The sequence below is a fragment of the Ctenocephalides felis genome, unplaced genomic scaffold (genome assembly GCF_003426905.1).
Source record: "Ctenocephalides felis isolate EL2017-DRISC unplaced genomic scaffold, ASM342690v1 CF-g0.4_SCAFFOLD_00845, whole genome shotgun sequence".
In the NCBI taxonomy this organism is placed as follows: domain Eukaryota; kingdom Metazoa; phylum Arthropoda; class Insecta; order Siphonaptera; family Pulicidae; genus Ctenocephalides; species Ctenocephalides felis.
The window spans coordinates 83,035,873-83,057,055 of record NW_020536999.1 but is presented as its reverse complement, the minus strand read 5'-3'; the positions used below and the strand labels follow the sequence as shown (position 1 = coordinate 83,057,055).

At 29.9% G+C, this 21,183-nt stretch overlaps 2 protein-coding genes and 1 long non-coding RNA gene across 6 annotated transcripts; all 3 read right to left on the bottom strand.

Moving 5' to 3' along the window:
* Positions 1 to 1,472: 1,472 nt before the first annotated feature.
* On the bottom strand, positions 1,473 to 2,714 carry LOC113391078 (zinc finger protein 16-like). The gene is made up of 2 exons (XM_026627050.1): positions 2,315 to 2,714; positions 1,473 to 2,263 (listed from the first exon to the last, which is right to left on the bottom strand). The coding sequence occupies exons 1-2, from the start codon at positions 2,712 to 2,714 to the stop codon at positions 1,473 to 1,475; spliced, it is 1,191 nt and encodes a 396-aa protein (XP_026482835.1).
* Positions 2,715 to 4,805: 2,091 nt separating this feature from the next.
* On the bottom strand, positions 4,806 to 5,699 carry LOC113363988. 4 transcript variants are annotated; one of them, XR_003366002.1, is made up of 5 exons: positions 5,599 to 5,699; positions 5,463 to 5,533; positions 5,266 to 5,404; positions 4,916 to 5,164; positions 4,806 to 4,841 (listed from the first exon to the last, which is right to left on the bottom strand). It is a non-coding gene; the product is annotated as an uncharacterized LOC113363988 (long non-coding RNA). The 4 variants fall into 4 exon arrangements; XR_003366001.1 differs by having other exon boundaries at positions 5,266 to 5,394; XR_003366000.1 differs by having other exon boundaries at positions 5,463 to 5,653.
* A 4,615-nt stretch (positions 5,700 to 10,314) lies between these two features.
* Positions 10,315 to 17,603, bottom strand: LOC113391076 (zinc finger protein 714-like). The gene is made up of 2 exons (XM_026627049.1): positions 16,868 to 17,603; positions 10,315 to 10,385 (listed from the first exon to the last, which is right to left on the bottom strand). Exons 1-2 carry the CDS (start codon positions 17,601 to 17,603, stop codon positions 10,315 to 10,317), a joined length of 807 nt encoding a protein of 268 aa, XP_026482834.1.
* Between the last annotated feature and the right edge of the window lie 3,580 nt (positions 17,604 to 21,183).

The following is a 21,183-nucleotide window of genomic DNA, read 5'->3' as shown; positions in this document are numbered from 1 at the left end:
AGACTTGAGGCAAGTTACATAAACTTCTCGATATGTTTAAATAATTGACTTAATCAATAAAAAATAAATTAATTTATGAGTGATTAAAAGTATTCCGAATGGATATATTACACATAATTGAAAACGAACGAACACTTTGACTCGGAGTATTTTCTAATAGCAAATTTTCAAAAAACAATAATTTTTATAATTGAACCAGTTTCCAGGACTTCAATGGTTTATTATGTTCAAGACCAAGTACTCTATCATTATACCAAGTAAATAGTCTAATTTTAATTTTAACAAATGTCAAAAGAACTACTCATTTTCTCAAACTTTGATCAATTTTTAAAATTGAACTACTTGTCGTAAGGCCGTAATTTTCAGTAAGTTCTATAAAACCATGATATTGGCGATATATAGCCAAGAAAGTTTCATAAAAATCGGATTAAATTTTTTTTCAACAGTTAATTACAAGAAAACGACTCGGTAAATTTTCACCTAAAACTAATCAGTATCATTCCCAACTAATGTCTTTCGAACAGCATTTAATTTTTTTAAATCGATTACAAAGAAAGGGCTTGGCAGATCATCGCACAAACTGACAAACGATAGTCCTCATCGAGATACATCAAATGGCTTTCAAAATTTTGAAATCAGTGCAGCTGTTTTTGAAAAAAACGTCGATTTGCGGCAAAAAATCTGTTCACACACACACATATAGTTTTTCCAAATTTGGTCTCATTCGATTCAGAATGGCTTGAAACGTCGAGAAAACAAAATTAGCGAATCGGATTTTTTTATGAAAACATGAACTTCTCCTATGGGAAGTTAAAAAAAGATTATAATGAGTTTTGAATAAATTAAAAATAAAAGGCATTTCTACACTAATAAATATTTGTATTTAAACCTCTGAAAGATATATAAATATCTTTCTCTTTATGTAGTTCTCTTCGACTCTGGTAAATACAAAAAAATTACAATATTATATTCAAAATCATTTTAACAATTACATTTACATAATATAAATTGAGAAAAAAAACATAATTGTTACTAAAGTAAATATAGAATGGCATTTTCTGATAATATATATTAAGCAAATTAAAATGATTATAAGTATGGATTGTGATTTCAAATAATTGAAGTCACTTTTCTCACATTATAATTCTTCCACTTTACAAACTTACATGACCAAATCACAAAGTGCCAACTAGATCATATCATATCGCTTTCATTTCTTTTGCTTTTTTTTATTTTTTTGACGTTTTCCGGAATGAGCCACTTCATGCCGGTTTAATTTTTATTTTGTTGTGATATTTCATACTATTTATACATTCCATTACATGCAAGAAAAATTTACAATATTTAAATGTAAGTATATATTTCATTGATCTCCACCACTCTTAAAACTATGAAGTGCCATGTGTCTCTTCAAATCCTTCGATTGAGTAAATTACTTATTACATACTTCACATTTATCAGTATGCTCTCGATTATGAATCAACTTGTGCCTTTTCAAATGACTTAATCGTTTTGAATTTCTTATTGCATGTATTGCATTCATGAGAGCCTACTTCTTTGTGCATCAGCATGTGACTTTTCAGACTTTGTGATAGCGTGTATGTCTTGTTGCATACATTGCATTCATAGGAACGTACTCCACTATGTATCAGCATGTGACTTTTCAGATTACCTAATAGTCCGAATGTCTTATTGCATATACTGCATTCATGGGGACGTACTCCACTATGCACTACCATGTGATTTTTTAAACTACTTGATTGCGTGAATGTTTTTTTGCACATATTGCATTGATGCAGTTTTACTCCACTGTGTATCAGCATGTGACATTTCAGAATTGTTGATCGCTTGAATGTCTTTTTGCATATATTGCATTCATGCGGGAGTATTCCATTGTGAATGAGCATGTGTCTTTTTAGACTACCTGATTGTTTGAATGTCTTTTTGCATATATTGCATCGATGAGGGCGCTCATCACTGTGTATCAGCTTGTGACTTTTCAGATTACCTAATTCTGTGAATGTCTTATTGCATATATCGCATTCATGGGGACGTACTCCACTGTGTCTCAGCATGTGTTTTTTCAGATTACTTCTTTCTGTAAATTTTTTTTTGCATATATTGCATTCATGGGCGTGTTGTACTCCAATGTGAATGAGCATGTGTCTTTTCAGACTACCTGTTTGTGTGAATGTCTTCTTGCATATATTGCATTCATGGGCGTGTACTCCACTGTGTATCAGCATGTGACTTTTCAAATGACCTGATTGTGTAAATTTCTTGTTGCATATATTGCATTCATGAGCGCGCTCACCACTGTGAATGAGCATATGCCTTTTCAGACCACTTAATTGATTAAAAGCCTTGTGACAGATTTCACATTTGAAAGGAATTTCTTTGCTATTATTAGGAAAATGATGGGCCATATGCTCTTTTAAATGATCTGATTCTGCAAATGATCTATTGCAAACGTCACATTCATAAGTTAATGTCTCGACTAACTCCTGTTTAACTTCTTCTTCGATTGTTACCTCGGAATTCATAAATCTTTCTAAACACGTATCATTATCTTCAGAACACGATTCAGATTTAACAATAACGTCGGGATCATCAAAATCATCCTCCATTTCGTGTTTAATGTCTTCTGGTGAATATTCTGGTGGTTCAATTTTAATTGCCTGATCATTCATAGACATAATTGTTTCCTCCGACATTTTTATATTTTCACTGCTTACACTCAGAAAAAATTAACGAAAATAGTTGTGTGCTAAATAATAGTCTAGTTTAATCAATGATTATTTTCAATATGATCAATTATTCTAACTAAATTTATTATTATATTGTCTAGGTAAATTTACATTTATTATTTGGCATTTGAAGCATAGAGTTTGTTTGTAGAATTAGAGAGAGCGGAAACATAGAGAACCATATTGACTTTGAAAAGACGCGCCACGATAAATGCCTCATCTTTCTAGAAAATACTCTCTATGCTTCAAATGAAAATTAAGTTGAAACCATTTAGATGATGTATTTATAAAGGATGCATATTATGAGGAATATGAATTTTTTAACTTTTCAGATGGCAATTTGTAAGAAACGGCGATTCTAAAAAAAATGGTATAAACACAATTTTGAAGAGAAGTTTATAACAAACACATCAGTCTAATAGTTACTTGATTTTTCTTATGGTTTTCTGCCTAGTAAACGTATTGCGCTCTTACGAGTATAATAGCTTTTTGTTTCATTCGCGCCAATGTATTTGGCGATTGTCTCACTCTGTCTACTAGTATCTATATTGCCAGACTTTTTCGTTGCCAGACATGCTTCACAACTGCAGAAACGTCTGGCAAATTAATTTTATGTGTTTTTACCCTTAACGAACATAATACTAAAATTTCAGACGGACTAAAATGATTTGAATTTTTAAAAAAATTAATAAATATATTGGCGTCTGGCACATATTTAGCAGGGCCCAAAATGTCTGGCAACGTAAAATGAATGTTACGTGACGCTGGCACGTCCGCACGAACCAGGTACGTAACCTGGGAGGCACACAGAAGTATTTATTTCGCGGGCAAGAACGTAACGGTTGTTTCGTTGAACACTAATACACCGCGGTTGCATTTTTGCTACGTATCTAAATTGAATAAAAAAGCGTGCAGGTGTCTTTTATGTTACATAATTATTTAATTAAATTTCCTGCAAATATAGAATCAATTTCGGATATTTAGTAATTTTATTAAATAATATCATTTACAATATACAAAATTTACATATTACATAGTTGCAACATTAGAAAACTAAAATTTGATAGTCCATAAAATGTTAGCCTATAAAAATAATTATTTATTTATTCATAATATGTATTATGTTTAACTCTCTTGGCAACTTCAGTTAAATCAGACTTGGCAAAGTTAAGTCTTGCGTTAAATATGTTCAACTCACTTGCATCTGTTAATGTATCTAAAATAGAACCAAACATCTTAGAAACATTGTAAACAAATTTTGAATTGAAAACATTGTGAACAAATTAGTCATTTGTGAACATTACCTCTAAATATACTCATTATTTGAAGTTAATGACTATATAGTTCCTACGATCATATGACAGAGATAATTATTCCATGAACACACACTCAATCATTTTCTTGCATTGATTTTATCTTATTAATTTTCAAGATCTGAATTTCCTAAAAGTAAAACATTACAAATTAGTACTAAATCATATTAGTTAAAATTCTCTTCATGTAGAACCTTAATATACCAATTCTGTAATGCAAGATCATCAGACAGGAAATACTCAACAATTCATGTTCTCTTCAACACTTAATCCATATAATGTGTGATATCCGGTGCATTCTTTGTTTTCCTTCTTGCATGTTTTTAAGTCTTGCTTATTCCTTTGGTGACAATTTATCTTCTTGATTAGAGTAAATTTCCCTAGTTTGAATTCCATTTTGACATAACCCATAGGGGTTATGAGCACTCTTTCTCTACAATTGAAAAGCAATTTATATCAGTTTTTGCTTAACTGAATAGTTCTGATACTAATGAAATTATAAAGAATATGTATGATAACATATATATTACACTTATCTACCTATAATATTCATATCATATCACTGAATTGAGGCTATGTGATTTTTGACTGGTCTGTCAGAAATTTCAATAATTGTGTGATAAATCAATTATCACAATACATAAAAAGAATTTGCATTGCACATGACCTATATACTGAAAATAACTAATTAGTCATTAATATAATAATTTGTAAAAAAAAAAAAAAAAAACAGTGCAATTATACTCGCCTTTGCTGGTTTCGTATTAAATATGTGAATTTCCTAAAAGTAAAACATTACAAATTAGTACTAAATGATATTAGTTAAAATTCTCTTTGTGTAAAACATTAATATACCTATTCTGTAATACAATATCATCACTTAAGAAATACTCCACAATTCATTTTCTTTTCAACACTTAATCGATATGTGTTCTTATTTTTCTTCTTGCATGTTTTCAAGCCTCGCTCGTTTTTTTTTTTTTGGTGACAAAGGATTAATAATTTCTAATATATTATCTAACTTTGTATTTATCTTCTCTATTGGAGAAAATTTCCCTAGTTTGAAATCCATTTTCGTAGGGGTTATCAGCACTGTAATTTTCTCTACAATTGAAAACCAACTTATATCAATTTGTGCTTAGCTAAATAGTTCTGATACTAATGGAACTATAAAAAATGAATATGTATAAAACTAAATAACTTACTTCTCTTTATTCATATATCACTGAATTGAGGTTATGTTTCTGACTGGTGTGTTAAAAATTTCAATTATTACATGATAAATCAATTATCACAATACATGAACAGACTTTGCATTGAAGGCGGCCTATATACTGCAAATGACTAAACATTATTATAATAATTTATAAATTAAAATATATTTCAGTACAATTAGACTCACCTTGTTTGCCGGTTTCATATTAAATACTTTTCCAGCTGACTGTTTAACTAATTTCTACAACTGATTTCGCACTAAATATAAAAGCAATTAATAAATAACGCTTCAATAAAGGAAACATCTTGCATTTCAAACATACACGATAAAATACTCAATTATGCGTCCACGATGCACTGGCCGAGTTAACCTATATTTAATTTGACATTTCGATCATAAAACACTTCACGGCTATTTTCAAAGGCTAATCTATGTGACCGTGCAACGTACCACGCCACGTACCGACAGATGCGAACAAAGCAGTATTGTAAACGTTTAAACTGGTCGACGGTGGTTAAAGGTCACAACTATACGTAACAGCATCGTTTTTTTTACTTAACATCAGTTTCGAAACGAAAGTTACAAAATGAGTTACGTGGATTTAACTTCTGTGGTTTACTGGGCAAGAAAGCACCAAGGACCACATACCAAAAAACCAGCCTGACTAAAATGCTTGCACGAAAACGTTGCTACCTCCCGTACTAAAATGTCAGCAACCAGCAACAAACTAATTCTGACATTGCTGAGCTAAAGTCTATGATGAAAAATTTAGTAGGCCAAATTAGTACCATACTACAACTGATTAATAATTGGAATCTGTAATGCCAATGGTCTTGCTCAACATAGGCAAGAATTAGAAATATTTTTAATAGAATACAAAATAGATATTATGCTGATCTCAGAAACCCACTTTACAAACTATTTAAACAATTATAATTACAACTTAAACTATTTCAAATTAAATAATTATAATTTTTACAATACTAATCATCCGGATGGAACAGCTCGCGGTAGAACTGCTATAATAATAAGAAAAAACATCAAATTACCAAAACAAATCTGCAATGAGCATTTTATACAAGCCACATCACTAACAATTCAACAACAAACTGAAAAATTAACAATATCTGCAATTTACTGTCCATCAAAACACAAGATCACCTGTGAACAATTTGAAAAAAAATTCGGAACACTTCAGAGAAAATTCATTGCAAACTTTAATGCGAAGCATACCTTTTGGGGATCTCGATTGGCAAATCCAAGGGGGAACGAACTTTATAAAACCGTCCAGAAACACGGGCTAACGACCCTGTCCACTGGTGAACCCACATACCGGCCGAGTGATCTCCGCAATTTACCTGACTTACTGGATTTCTGCGTCTTGAAAGGTATAGCAAATAAACACATTCAGGCTAAATCTTGTCTTGATCTGAGTTCTGACCACACACCGATAATAGTCACCTACAGTACAAAAATTTTAGAAGACAAGAAAAATGATTTTATAACTAATAGGTATACAAACTGGGAATTATTCTGAAACATTATAGAGCAAAATCTTAACTGTAATATACCATTGGAAAACAAAACTGACCTGAAGAATGCTGTTGATAAATTTAGTGCAATTGTAATAGATGCAGCTAGAAAAAGTACACCCCCACAAATTAAAAAGAAAATCCATACTTGCTCCATAGACACCAAAGCTCTTATTGCAGAGAAAGGGAGGCTAAGAAAAAGAGGGCAGCTAACCAGATCTCCACAAGACAAAACGCAATTGAGCAGAATGTCTAAATTGATTAAACAACAGATAACAACGTTCAAAAACGACCAATTTCAAGACTTTTGTCCCATTTAACATTATCAGATCATTCGATTTGGAAAGCCACAAAAAACTTAAAACGTCCTGCCAGTGATTTAGAAAAAGCAGAATATTTCTCGACTTACTCTAAGGAAGTTTTTACGCCAAATTCTTCAAAATCCTCGGAATAAGAAGAAAAAATTATTTTTGATTCTTTGAAAGAAGTTCAGTCAAATTTTTCATCAAACATCATAATCAAAGTTACAGAAATTACAAAAGAAATCCGAAGAGCAAAATCTGCAGAAGCGCCTGGCGTTGACAACATTATTATTAACATACTTAAAGAACTTGCCTACAAAGCCTACCATTTCATAACAATTCTGTTTAACAGTATAATAAGACTTAAATCATATCACGATCAATAGAAAATTGCTAAAATCATAATTATTCCGAAGCCTGGTAAAAATCCGAATGATGTTCAAAGTTATAGACCAATTAGTTTACTTACAACGTTATCCAAAATATTTGAGAAGATCGTAATTAGTAAAATAAAACCCTTTATTTATGATGGCAACATTATCCCTGAGCATCAATTTGCATTACCGTTTGATACCTAATCATAAAGTCCTACCTGAAATATAGAACATTCTTCGTTAGTGTAAGGTGAGGAAATCCTCATTACATTCTGTCAGATCGGGAGTGTCTCAAGGTAGTGTCATTGGGCCACTACTATACCTCGCATACACTGCGGACCTACCACAGAAAGATGACATTTTGACAGCAACATATGCAGACGTCACAGGCATAATGGCAACACATGAAGATCCCATAATCACATCAAAAATGCTGCAGGATCATCTTGACGTGATACAAAAATGGTTAAGCTTGTGGAGAATAGAAGTTAACAGCAGCAAGTCAAAACACATCACTTTCACTCTTTGCAAAGGGACTTGTCCTGCAGTAAAACTTAATGACGAAATTATAGATCAAACAGATACAGTCAAATATCTAGGTTTACACCTGGATAAGGGACTAACCTGGAAAGAACACATTAAGAAAAAGAGGAAGCAGCTTGAAGAAACCAGAAGAAGATATCATTGGCTCCTTGGACGAAAATCAAAACTTGACACGCATAATAAAATTTACCTCTATAAAGCCATCATTAAACTAATTTGGACATACGGCATACAGCTATGGGAATCAACTTCCAACTCAAACGCTTTAATCATTCAAAGATTTCAAAACAAGTTATTAAATGAAATTGTGAAAGCACCAAAGTATGTTCCAAATTGGTTAATACACAAAGACACAGGCACTAGCACAGTTAAGGATGAAATAATCGCTTAATCACACAAATATAGAAATCGCCTAGCTGATCACCCGAACTTGCTTGCCAGAAAACTTCAATACAACTCTACCAGGGCCCGATTAAAAAAAAAATTTCTTCTGCATTAATCAACAATAGATAAGACCTTCGACAAATCACTGGCAATGGTCAGATGATCTGTATTTTGCCAACGTCTTCAGTTTCATGTCAAATATTTTACTTGTTGTCCGTTGCAGGATAGTTGTAAAAATTATTAAAATAAAAAAAAAACTAGTGGGGTGGGTGGCATCGTGCCTTAAGGCAAATTGCTGAAACTTGTGAATTGTGAACAATTATAATTATGAAATAATTAGGATTATTACAATTACATGTAAGTTCATACCATATCACTTCTTATATATTAGTTTTAATTAATAATTTCTATCTGTTCCTTCAAACTAGAGTCCACTGAAGATGACACAAAACAATGTGTCGAAACGTATGGAAAAACTAAAAATGTTTTAAAGTCATACAAGTTTCTAATTGATGTATTGCCCTGAAGTCTGAATCTCACTATATTCTATATACGATAATGTTTGTCCATAAATGAGCTCTTTCAACGGTATACAACCAGCTAAATAATATTTAGTAATATATTATAACTTTTACACAATAATGATTTCATAATTGTGTAAAAGCAATAGTATGCTAATCAAACTATCTGATGTATAATTTATTTTCGAAAAGGAAATAATAAAATAATGTGAGGTATTATTATTTTGTGAAAAATATTACACACAAAGATTTGTTTTTATTTCATATATAAGGTTCACTGCATTATTTTTACATGAAAATAAACATATTCAAAGAATTCTATATTTTCTCTTCAAAAATAATTACAAAATTGATTTTGATTCCTAAGTTTTTTGTCAATTTGAGATTTGTATGCATATTGAAATGCATAAAATAGTAAATATTATAATAAAATGAACAAAAATGTTTGAACTACTTGCAAACTATTTACGAAGTCTTAATAAATCCTTAGATATGGTAACAACACACTAAAGAACACATTTGCGTCAAGTATTAGGTTTCAAAGTTGTCGGAGTTGTGGATATAACTCCTCTCTGAAGCGGATTCAAATCCTAACTGATCGGGCTTCGGATATGATAAGCCCATCTCTAATACACACACACACACACATCCATTTTTTCTGAGGTATGCCAAAATGTTCAGAAACCTTCAAAACGTCGAGAAATGTAAAAATTTTCAATTCTGATTTTCGGCCCATTACAATAACTTACCCTACGGGAAGTTAAAAAAAAATTAAAAAAATTTCACCAGAAGACATTAAACTCGAAATGGAGGATGATTTTGATGATCACGACGTTATTGTTAAATCTGAATCGTGTTCTGAAGATGATGATACGTGTTCAGAAAGAATCATGAATTCCGAGGTGACAATTGAAGAAGAAGTGAAACAAGAGTTTGTCGAGACATCATCTTATGAATGTGACATTTGCTATAGATCATTTGTCGGATCAGGTCATTTAAAAGAGCATATGGCCGATCAAATGCTTAGTCATAGCAAATAAAGTCCTTTCAAATGCGAGATCTGTTACAAGGCTTTTGATCGATTAAAGGTTTTGAAAAGGCACATGCTGATTCATAAACGAGAGCATTCTTATAAATGTGACGTATGTAATAAAGAATTTACTCAGTCGAAAGATTTGAAGAGACACATGGCACTTCAAGTCAGAAGCATGGTGAAGATCAATGAAACATAAGCATATTTGTTTACTTAAATTTAAATATTGTAATTTTTTTGCATCTAATGGAATGTATAAATAGTATGAAATATACAGTATACATTACATAATATCAATATTATTTTATAATTTTTTATTCATATTTTAATTTTTATGAATTAAGTATTATTAATGTGGATTAGTAACCATTTTGGTTTTCAGTTCAAATACAAATTGGTCTGGAGTAGCTTTAACTTTCTCTAAGAACGTATTTAATATTAAACAGAAGTTTAGAAGTAAAAAAAATGTCTAAGAAAATGTTTTAGAGAATTTATTCAGCTACAATTTTCTTAAGAATAGTATTTAGTTATAGAAAGTAATTTAAAAGTTATTAATAAAAACATCGAAAAATGTCTTTGTACCACAAAATGTACGACACGTTTTCAACAATAAGCATCTTCAAAATTATTTTAAAAATATATGCAGAATTTTTACATAATTTTTGTGTAAGAAAATGTTTCAGAGAATTTATTCAACTTTAGCTTTGTCAAAGACTACATTTGGTATCCCGCAAAGTTCTACTTCAAAAATATTTTAAAAATATAAGCACACATTTTACAATATTTTTGTTTAGGGAATTTATTCAACTAAACCTTTGTTAAAGTGAGATAGTATTTAGTTATAACAAGTAATTTGAAAGTTATTAATAAAAATATAAATAAATGCCCGTATCAACTTCTCTCCATCAGACAAACACACTTTACATTGGAATATTCATAAAAAATTTCGATCTAATTCTAATTAAATTTATTTTTTCTATTAATATATAAATGCATTTACACATTTTAGAGAAATATTTAATTTAAATGCTATAAAATGTATATAATTTATATAATATTTTCCTAACAAATTACTTACTTTTTGGTACTTTATTCACGTTAACATCCACAAAACCATTATTTAACACTTCCAAACATACAACACTCAATTTCATCTGGCAATCATAAACAATTAAAAAAAATGTGTTTCTAGCACGATCGTCAAATTAAAAGTGTGCGGCAACGTGTTAAACTACAAAAATTAAAATCACTATTAAAACTATTACAACACAATTCAATTTCACACAAAACACTTAAATACATCCGATTTAATTCGATTAAATAAAATATTTATACAAACCCGACGAAAGTCACTTTAAAACTGATTTCAATTCAGAAAAATATTTAATGCATTATTACATAATAATTCACAGTTACTTAGTTAGTGCTGTAAATTCAGGACATTTATTCGTGATTATGTCGGTTACTCAAAATCTATAGATTGTATATGAATGTTGTATAAGAGGAAATTATAGCTGGATAAATTATCTAAAATATTTACTCAGACAAAAATTATGTAAAGTTATTATTTCTATTTTAAAATATTTTTAAAATTGCATAGACAATGTAAGACATTTTTTACCATTTTTGTTAATAACATCTAATCTGTATTTTGTAAATAAATATCATGTTAGATAAAATTATAAGTAATTAAGTTATCTAAAACATTTTTTTGATGAAAATATTGTAAAATTATTATTTATATTTTTAAATTATTTACGAAGTTGCATAAGCTCAAAAGTGATATGGTAATGGCGACGAGTGTTGTCTAGAGTAAAGACATTCTTTTAAATTTTTAATAATAATCTCTAAACGGTATTTTGTAACTAAATATGATATTAGATAAATTGTAGCTAATTAAATTATCTAAAACAATTTCTCAGATAAACTGGCTAAAGCTATTGTTTATATATTTAAAATATTTATAAAGTAGTATACTCTCATAATAAATTGCCTGTAAGATTCTATTCATCCGATAAAATTATTAGCAAACATATATTATTATAATTTCAAAAACTTCTACACCTAAGTTAAATAATACCATATTAAAAATAGTTACAATTCGGCGTAAAACTTTTGTAAAAATCTGTATTCTAATAATAAAAGTCTGACTCTATTTTTTTTCCTAAAGCAGTGTTTCCCAACGTGGGGCGCACGCCCCACGGGGGGGGCAGTTTGTAATTTCAGGGAGCCAATTTAAAAATTTTGGTGATTTTAATGTAATGTAGTATAGTATCGGTAAAACATATAATAAATATGTTATTATAATATTATATATTATTTAAACATATAAACTTCCCGATATGTTTAAATAATAATTGACTTAATAAAAAATAAATTAATTTATGAGTGATTAAAAGTATTCCGAGTGGATATATTACACATAATTGAAAACGAACAAACACTTTGACTCGGAGTATTTTCTAATAGCAAATTTTCAAAAATCAATAATTTTTATAATTGAACCAGTTTCCAGAACTTCAATGGTTTAATATGTTCAAGACCAAGTACTCTATCATTATACCAAGTAAATAGTCAAAAGAACTACTCATTTTCTCAAACTTTGATGAATTTTTAAAATCAAACTATATGTCGTAAGGCCGTAATATTTCAGTAAGTTCTAATAGTTAATTACAAGAAAACGGCTCGGTAGATTTTCACCTAAAATTAATCAGTACCATTCCCAACTAATATCTTTCGAACAGTTTTTGATTTTTTAAAATCGGTTCGGTAGGATGAGCTTAAAATGTGGACGAAAAGTTTAACACTTTTTTTCAAATGGCAAAGAAACGGCTTGGCAGATCGTCGCACAAAACTGACAAACGATAGTCCTCACCGAAATACATCAAATGGCATTTAAATTTCTAAAATCGGTTCAGGCGTTTTTGAGAAAACGTCGATCAAAGGTCTAATTTTGACAAATGCCAAAAAAAAAACGATACCAATTTTTGCAAACTTTGACAAATTTTTAAAGCTGAACCAGTTATCGTGGGGCCGTAATATTTTAGTATGATCTAGAAAATAAAAGTTAAAAATTAAGTTAAAATTAAGTTAAAATAAAGTTTTAAAAAAAAATTCGACGATTTTTATGATTATTTTTTTGACGGTAGATACCATAGTCTTATGGTATCTACCGTCAAAAAAATAATCATAAAAATCGTCGAATTTTTTTTTTAAACTTTATTACAAGAAAACGGCCCGGCCGATTTTAACCAAAAACTAATCAGCACCATTGCCAACCAATATCTTTCGAACGGTTTTTGAATTTTCAGAATCGATTCAGAATTACTGGCTAAAACGTAGACAAAAAATTTTTCACTTTTCTGCGATTTATAAAGAAACAGCTTGGCCGATCGTCACACAAAACTGACAAACAATAGTTCTCGTCGAGATACATCGAATGGCTTTTAAAATTTAGAAATCGGCCCAACCGTTTATGAGAAAACGTCGATTTACGGCAAAAAAATTGTTCACATACACATACACACACACACACATACTTTTTTCAAATTTGGTCTCATTCGATTCAGAATGGCTTGAAACGTAAGAAAACATAAAATTAGCGAATCGAATTTTTTTATGAAAATATAAACTTCTTCGGGAAGTTAAAAAAAATGCTTCTTAGATTTAGAATAATAAAGTGTCCCGGTATGACCGGGACGGTTTTAGTTTTCAACCTTGCTTTCCTGGTGCCGGAGTTTTTTCTGCCGGGTTGATTTGACTTTTTAAAAAGATTTGCTTGAATTTGAATTTTTCTTATTAATTTATAATAAATTAGTTACATCTTCCCATTATAATCTGAAAATGATATATGCAATAAACTTTATATAAAATTAACAAAAGCATTATGAAAGAGAATGTTGCGGAATGCAACAATTCTTTCGGTTCCAGTAGCCCTTCACCAATTATTTTCAACTTCTATATTCCAATTTACGAAAATCACTAAAAAATTAGGTAAATCAAGTTTCTGACTGCTGGTATAAGTGCTGGTCAGTGACAAGACTCAACTTGAAATATGTACAAGGAAATACTAAAGTTAATTGTGAAGCTTTATGCGAACAAAGTTTTATACAAGTGTTTAAAAACGGAAAAATCATAAATATGACGTGAGTTTTTACTCACTGTCATTAACTATGGCTAAAGATGGAATTAATTTAAAACAAACTAATTTTTATTATATCCTTAAATAGTACAAGGTTGACACTAAGTGCGGCTTTGACTCTTAGATTGCTTCAAATGATTCTTTACGTTTGTTGAGGTTGAGGTAGTATTCAATAATGAGAAATTTAGCTGTCGATTAGTAGAAAATACTTTTTTTATCGGTTTTGTAAAGCGTTGAAAGATGGAATATCAAAACAAACATTTTAGTCAAATTTTGCATATTTATTTCTGCAAAGGGTAAAACAATGTTCCCAAAGATTAGGTGCCGTTTATAGTGTCAAAGCCTTAAAAAGCAGCTATGTTAAAATTGGTTTTGAAAATGTCATTCTGGTAATTTTCATCTCAATGCTGCTCTGATTGTCCAGTTAAAGTTTTGGACAACCTAATTAAAGCAATAATCGATTTGGCTAATAGAAACAATTTGGCAATGTTTAAACATTATTGGGGGCTGGTTGAAATTTTTCTCCACATCCACCAAATATTCCTGATCACAAACCATCTGAGTTAAAACTCTTGAATTTAAAAAATAAATCATGATGGTGTCAAATTGTGCTTAATTCAGTTTTTGCTAATAAAAACTATAAGTTTTATAAACTAGGGATAATGATGCTTCTTGGAAAATAACAAAAGGCCATCGATCAAAATGGTCAATACATCAAAGAACAAAATTATTTAATTCCACGCAAAAATTGTCTTTGATTTTTTAACAAAAATGCGCACTTACTTAGTTGCCAACGATGACTACCAATTTCGAGAAAAATGTGAAAAATGAAAATTAGTTTTTAGATTTAACTAAAAAAACATATAAAATTTATATATAATTCCGTTCTGAGTTAAGAAAATGTCAACTAGCTAAGTAGATTTGTTAAGAAATGGCTTTATGAAGAAACTGAAACCAAATGCCCAAATGTAATCATAAGTACAAAAAGTTCAATAAGTTAAAACCTAATATAAAGTCTTTATTTTGGCTTAAGTATTGTATTAAAGAAATTTCGAAAAAACAGTAATAAAATTAGTTTGAAATTTCCGTTAGTTGGCTTATTCCGAAATTTTACTTACGATGTTTAATAGCGATTTCATCTTAAAAGTTATCATTCACATTTTTTCAGGAACAAAAAAAAATTGTATGGCGGGCATAACGTTAAAAAACTCAAGGTGGGGCAGGGCCCAAAAAAGGTTGAGAATCACTGTTCTAAAGTAATGCGAGTAGGTACTTAATTTTTCTATCTTTATATTTTTTTTCAAAGTTTTTACTCCTTGAGGACATATGTTATGTCAATTTTTTTCATTCTGGAATTCTAAACAAGTAAATAGACAATGTGAGGTTTTGTTAGGACGAGGAGACCCACAGCGAGTCTATGTAGCTCTAGTTGTAATAGAAACTTCTAGCAATAAGTATTATATATATATATATATATATATATATATATATATATTTATTTATAAATCTTTGCTTTTTATTCTTTGATGTATCGCCCCACAAGAACTTACTCATATATATATATATATATATATATATATATATATATATATATATATATATATATATTGATTGTGCGTTTTGCAAAATTTTGGCTGTAGATTGTGAAATACTTTTTGTACCTAAGTACAGTATTAGAAGATTTTATAGTATATTAAATTTGCAATATTTTTGTCTAACATTGTAAAACTGTGCAAATACATTTTTGCCATATAAACTTGGATTTCCAAGTACATGTGATTCTTTACAAGCAACTACAGGGCATTTTGTCAGATTTTTCAAAATATCCTAAAACTTTGTTAGAAGTCATATTTATTATTATATGTCAATAAAAAGATAACAAAACACTCTACAACATTGTGAAATAACAATAACATGCTGCTATACCAAAAATTAATAAAACAAATACTTAAACTTTGACTTTCATTCTACAGTCCACGTAATGAAACCAAAGTAATGTAGTGGTTACTGTATATTTCGTACTATATATACTTTCCAAGAAAATTTTACAATATTTAAATTTAAGTGAACAAATATTTATTTATGTTTCATTGATCCTCACCAAGCTTCTGACTGTGAAGTGCCATGTATCTCTTCAAATCCTTCGATTGAGTAAATTTCTTATTACATACTTCACATTTATCATAATGCTATCGTTTATGTATCAGCATGTGCTTTTTTAGATTACCTGATAGTGTGAATGTCTTATTGCATATATTGCATTCATGCGGACGTGCTCCACTATGTATCAGCATGTGACTCTTCAGACCGCCTGAGTGCGTGAATGTTTTTTTGCATATGTTGCATTGATGCGGTTTTACTCCACTGTGTATCAGCATGTGACTTGTCAGATGACCTTTTTCTATAAATGTTTTTTTGCATATATTGCATTCATGGGGACGTCCTCCACTGTGAATAAGCATGTGCCTTTTCAAATTGCTTGATTCTATAAATTTCTTTTTGCATATATTGCATTCATGGGAACGTATTCCACTGTGTATCAGTTTGTGACTTTTCAGATTACTTAAATCTGTGAATGTCTTATTGCATATGTTGCATTCATGGGGACGTACTCCACTATGTATCAGCATGTGTCTTTTCAGACTGTCTAATCGCATAAATGTCTTTTTGCATATATCACATTCATGGGGGCGTATTCCATTGTGAATGACCATGTGACTTTTCAGATAATTTATTGTTGTGAATGTCTTTTTGCACTTACTGCATTCATGAGCGCGCTCACCACTGTGAATGAGCTTGTGCCTTTTCAGAACACTTAATCGATTAAAAGCCTTGTAACAGATTTCGCATTTGAAAGGACTTTCTTTGCTATTGTTAGAAATATGATCGGCCATATGCTGTTTTAAATTGTCTGATTCTGCAAATGTTCTATTGCAAATGTCACATTCATAATTGGATGTTTCGACTAACTCCTGTTTGACTTCTTCTTCAATTGTCACCTCAGAATTCATAAATCTTTCCAAACACGTATCATCATCTTCAGAACACGATTCAGATTTAACAATAACGTCGGGATCATCAAATTCATCCTCCATTTCGAGTTTAATACCACTGTGAATGAGCATGTGAGTTTTCAACCCTTTTGATTGTTTGAAAGTCTTTTGACAGATTTCACATTCAAAAGGTCGTTCTTCGATTTGGTTAGGCATGTGATCGACCATATGCTTTGTTAGATGATGCGATTCTGCAAATGATTGATAACAAATGTCACAGTCAAAAGACTCCTGTTTGACTTCATCTTCAATTGTCAACTCGGAATTCATGAATCTTTCTAAACAGGTATCATCGTCTTCTAAAAATGATTCAGATTTAACGATAGCATCAAGAGCATCAAATTCATCCTCATTTTCGCATTTAATGTCTGCCGGTGAATATTCTGGTGGTTCAATTTTAATAATTGTCTGATCATTCACTGACATAAATGTTTCGTCTGACATTTTTAAATATTTTCACGGCTTATACTCAACTCAATAAATATTTACAAAAAAACAGTAGTTAATCTAGTTTAATATCATCATAAATGATTTTAACTAAAATTTAATTCATTTTATGACATTTGAAGCATAGAGAGTACACTTTTAGAGAGATTAGACATCTATCTAGTGGTTTTGACATTTAACAAGTTGCGCGTTATTTCTCTATGTTTGTATATCTCATAGATAAGTAAACTTAAATAGATCGCTATCTGAGGCTATTTGACATTACCTCCATTTTAATATTTTTAGCGATCTGAAGGAGGCAGCACTTGTTCAGTATATAAATCAACCGCTGGTATTATTCCTAGATACGGTTCGCATACGTAATTCAAAATAAGAAAACCTAAATAATTTCTTATATTGGAAATGAAAAAAAAAAACATACGAAGTACAAAATATATTTTCAAATATATCACAAACATTTTTACATAAAAATTAAAATTTTTATAAATGTAATAATCAATATATACACAATAATAAGTATTATAATTTTACAATTATAAGTAACTAATAAAAGTATTCACAGTGGTATGATAAATTTACAAGGAACGATCAATATGAATTACTTAATAATCAATAGTATATAAAAACTAGACAGAGATTGTGTAGAAGCACTTACAATAAAATGTTAAAATCAAAAGGAACGATCAATATGAATTACTTAATGATCAATAATATATAACAACTAGACAGAAATTGTGTAGAAGCATTTACAATAAAATGTTAAACTTAAAAGGAACGATCAATATGAATTACTTAATGATCAATAATATATAACAACTAGACAGAGATTGTGTAGAAATATTTACAATAAAATGTTAAACTTAAAAGGAACGATCATTACTTAATGATCAACAATATATAACAACCAGACAGAAATACTGTAAAAGCTTTCATAAGTATAATGAATTTACACGAACTGACTAATAATAATTTCTTAATGACTAATAATAATATATTAAAAAGAGAAGAGAAAAGTATAGAGTCTAAGTATGTAGTATATAGAGTATATACGATAGATAATGGAATAGTATAATTAGAAGAAATGACAAATAATGAACAAATTTAAAACGTTAAATCCTACAGATATAATATATATATGGATATCAAAATTGATAGAAAACTAAATTCCAAGAATTAAAATTCATTTATGAGTCATTCTTCTTTAACATTAACTCTGCATTTGATAGTTATTTTGCTTGACAATCAATCATTAATAAAGTTGCATTCTACAAAATCTTGAATTTCTTATGATTCGATTGTGTCAATAAAACAGTGCAGCAATCCTTTCGGCTGGAATGTTAAAAATATTTCTGAGCATCTTATACTCTGTTGCAATTTATACCTTAAATTATTGCATTCTTTGTCTATCTTTCTTAACTCCCTCAACATATAATGGATGCGTCATACATTTTACATGCCCTCGGCATCAAGACACTCCTATCCTTAGTCACTAGATTCTGCTGCAATTTGTATTCCCAAGAACATCTAATAAACATAACATGTTGTAATATAATATCAAGACGTAATAGCAAATGGTATTAAAATATTCAAAATTATTATTACCCTTTCCACTGGAGTTGCAGAGTGTTCTCCTGGTCATAATATATTAGATTGTCTTTCTTTTCTTATTTTACTGTGAACTATAGACATGAGAACTATTCTGTAAAATATAATTGGACATTTCTAATTTGTTCACTTCATAAAGCCGGAAAGAAGTGCATTTTCATATTATTTCTGAAGTTACCACATATTAAATTTCACATAAATGCTCACTTGAATACAATTAATTACAGAAACAACATCGAACCACAAACTTTGAGAGAAAAAGGTGACCAAATTTAAGCGAGTAATTTTAACGTTTATTCATATTTTGAAACTAGTAGCTACTTCTTTTTTTCGCTAAAAATAGTAGTCCTTTCCAAAACAGGGTAATATACATTTGTTCGGAGATAACTCCCCATGGGGAGTTACATAGATAAACAAGTATAATGTTTATAAGGGTATAATGTATAATGTATAATGTTTATAAATGTTTATAAAGAGAGTTATCACCGAACAAATGTATATTATACGCTCTGAGCGTGACTGCAGCGCTTCTGCAGCGCCGTGATAAATATGAACTAATTGGGGCTATCAGTGCGTGGTTTTCAAATGTGTACTGCACTTCTTTATTTAATTAATTATTATACTTAACTATGTTTTAAGTACGTTGAAGTAAATTTAATAATTTCAATAAACATTCAGCGTTCACATTATTATTGTATCTTGTTTATTATTATTTATAACAATTATTTAATATCTTTTTTCCTTTAACAAACATATGAAATGCATGGAAACCACACACTGATAGCACCAATTAGTTCATATTTATTACGGCGCTGCATGGGCGCTGCAGTCACGCTCTGAGCATATACTTGCTTATCGTAAACCATAATCAACATTTGAAATGGTTTGAAATTAATGTAGTTTATTTTTTCTGAGCTTATTTTGTTTCTATACAGACATTAAATAAGTGATTTTTTATAACAGTGTACTTAACTTGTATATTAATTAGTGTGTTGACATTACATATTTTTGTGTCACGCTTTATGGGGACACAATGAACAAACTTTCTCTTACCAAAACAAATAATATATTATAGGAAGATTTGCGAACATGTTATGATCAAACCACAAAAAAATTACGACTTAATTTATCACATCATTTATTAGTTAAAAACCGCAGAAGTAATTTGAACGGAAATTCGATTAATTGTCAAGAAAATATGGATATTGAACAAACTATTCCACAACCGATGCCTCGGATAAGCGTGATAATTCATATAGAAAATCCAACTAAGCAGACCCGGACTCCATCAGAAAACTCACTTTTGAACGATTCTTCATCTAGTTTAAATAATGTTCATTCTGTGTCAACAAAGATAAAAAATCATGAACTTTGAAGAATAGATCGAGGTTAAGTACAAAAAACATAAAGCAAATAAATCTGCAGAGTATTGGTTAAACCCTACATTAACCAGCAATTCCTTTGAAGTTTTGAATGAAGTTCAAGAGCCAACAGAAAGAAGTAGTTTTAAAACCACCGCCAATTTTTGTCCATGATGTTAAATCAGACCGTTGTCAATTTTACTAGAAACACGGTAACTACACTAACAAAATTGTTGGTACAGATCAAGTCAGAATACAGTTGAGTACTGCACAGTTATATAACAAAATTTTGAACCTCTTAAAAATTAAAAACACACAGATGCACTCTTTTCTAAGCAAAACCAACCAAACATTTAATGTAGTCATTAGAAATATTCACTTCAGCACCGATATAAAAAAAATCAAAAATGAAGTTGAATCTCATGGACACAAAGTTGTGTATATAGCCAACATCAAGCATAGACTTAATCGTGCTCCACTGCATATGTTTATGGTAAATTGGAACAAAACATTAATAACAAAGACATCTTCAACATAGAATTTTTAAATAGAATTAGAGTTAAAATTGATCCTAAAAATCCAAGAAGAGAAATTATACAGTGTACAAAATG

Excerpts from the sequence above, each read along its gene's own strand:
- LOC113391078 (XM_026627050.1), bottom strand. The coding sequence starts at position 2,714 with ATGTCGGAGGAAACAATTATGTCTATGAATGATCAGGCAATTAAAATT. Across the intron at positions 2,264-2,314 it reads GCATATGCTCATTCACAGTG|GTCATTTGAAAAGTCACATG; the intron begins GTGAGCGCGCTC and ends TTACACAATCAG.
- LOC113391076 (XM_026627049.1), bottom strand. The coding sequence starts at position 17,603 with ATGTCAGACGAAACATTTATGTCAGTGAATGATCAGACAATTATTAAA. Across the intron at positions 10,386-16,867 it reads TGAGCGCGCTCATGAATGCA|AGAAAGTTAAAGCTACTCCA; the intron begins GTAAGTGCAAAA and ends ATACGTTCTTAG.